Source organism: Cyprinodon variegatus, unplaced genomic scaffold (assembly GCF_000732505.1).
Source record: "Cyprinodon variegatus isolate N-32 unplaced genomic scaffold, C_variegatus-1.0 Scaffold1299, whole genome shotgun sequence".
Classification (NCBI taxonomy): domain Eukaryota; kingdom Metazoa; phylum Chordata; class Actinopteri; order Cyprinodontiformes; family Cyprinodontidae; genus Cyprinodon; species Cyprinodon variegatus.
Genome location: NW_015151752.1, coordinates 30,575 through 31,653, shown reverse-complemented (window position 1 = coordinate 31,653; position 1,079 = coordinate 30,575). Strand labels below are relative to the sequence as shown.

Genomic DNA, 1,079 nt, shown 5'->3' with positions numbered 1-1,079 from the left:
ATATATATATATATATATATATATATATATATATATATATATATATATATATATATTACTCTCTAAGGCGGAAAGCTGCTGATAAACCTGTGGCAGCAGTCAAAGAACCTGGAAATGTAAGATTTCTCTGTTGTATTAAGGGGTGGGTTAGCTTTTGTGTTGAGTGATTGTTGGATATGTATCTTGATACTGTGCATGCTTTTTCTGTATGTTTCGATAGGGAGAACTTTCCCCCACAGTTTCAAAACTTCCTGGATCAGGAGGTGAGTCGATTCCTCTATTGTTGTATAACACAGCAAAAGGTTCTTTATGCTGTATAAAGCTTTATTCTGCAAACTTTATAGTCAATAATCAATTAGATGTGTTGATGTATAACATAGTAAAATTAAATATTTCAACAGAAACCAACATGCCAAAAGAAAAATCAGTTTCAACACCAAGGTAAGAATCTGATCATAAGGTCAGCACAGGGAATATTAAAAAGTTTCTTTAGCTTTTTAGCTAGCCTCTGATAAACATATGTCTGTGTTTTGGAACAGGCCAAAAAGCTTAACTGCTACCCAAAATGACCCGATTTCCAGCTCCATCCCATCTGCCCCCTCTAACCCTACCCAGGGTCCAGGGTCCAGGTACAACTAAACTGTCTTTTCTCAGTAGCTGTTCAGTTTTAATGTGCAAATTTTTTTTAAATGGTGCAGACAATCAAAACATTTATGCTACCCAGATCCATCCAGAAATCCACACGGTGTCATGTTTAGGGAAGAACTACTCTTAATCAGGGCAACCACGGAGGGCTTGGAAGGATGGTGTCCTGGGTCCAGGTGCAAACTGAGACTCTCTCTGGTGATGGTGTGTAGGAGGGTGGACAGTAGAGTCTGAGACGGGAGTGGATTTTCACTCCTGTCCCATCCCACTCCCACAGAAAAAAATTGTGTCCCGTTCCGATCCTGGGCCAGAGTAGAAATCTAAATCCTGTCCCGTCCCACTCCTGGTGAAATTACTCCGACTCCCATCCCGCTCCCATTCAGAATGACTCCCGCTCCTGCACCACTCCCATTCTCGTTTTCGAGCGCGGGGGA

General features: G+C 41.2%; 1 protein-coding gene across 1 annotated transcript in view; it reads left to right on the top strand.

The window, feature by feature from the left end:
* Positions 1-1,079, top strand: part of LOC107102692 (ena/VASP-like protein) — a 16,409-nt gene that overhangs the window by 8,043 nt on the left and 7,287 nt on the right. Inside the window, exons 4-7 of the mRNA XM_015402095.1 lie at positions 68-116; positions 221-263; positions 402-441; positions 540-629. Of these exons, the coding sequence (XP_015257581.1) occupies positions 68-116; positions 221-263; positions 402-441; positions 540-629 (222 nt within the window). The remainder of the gene's footprint in view (positions 1-67; positions 117-220; positions 264-401; positions 442-539; positions 630-1,079) is intronic.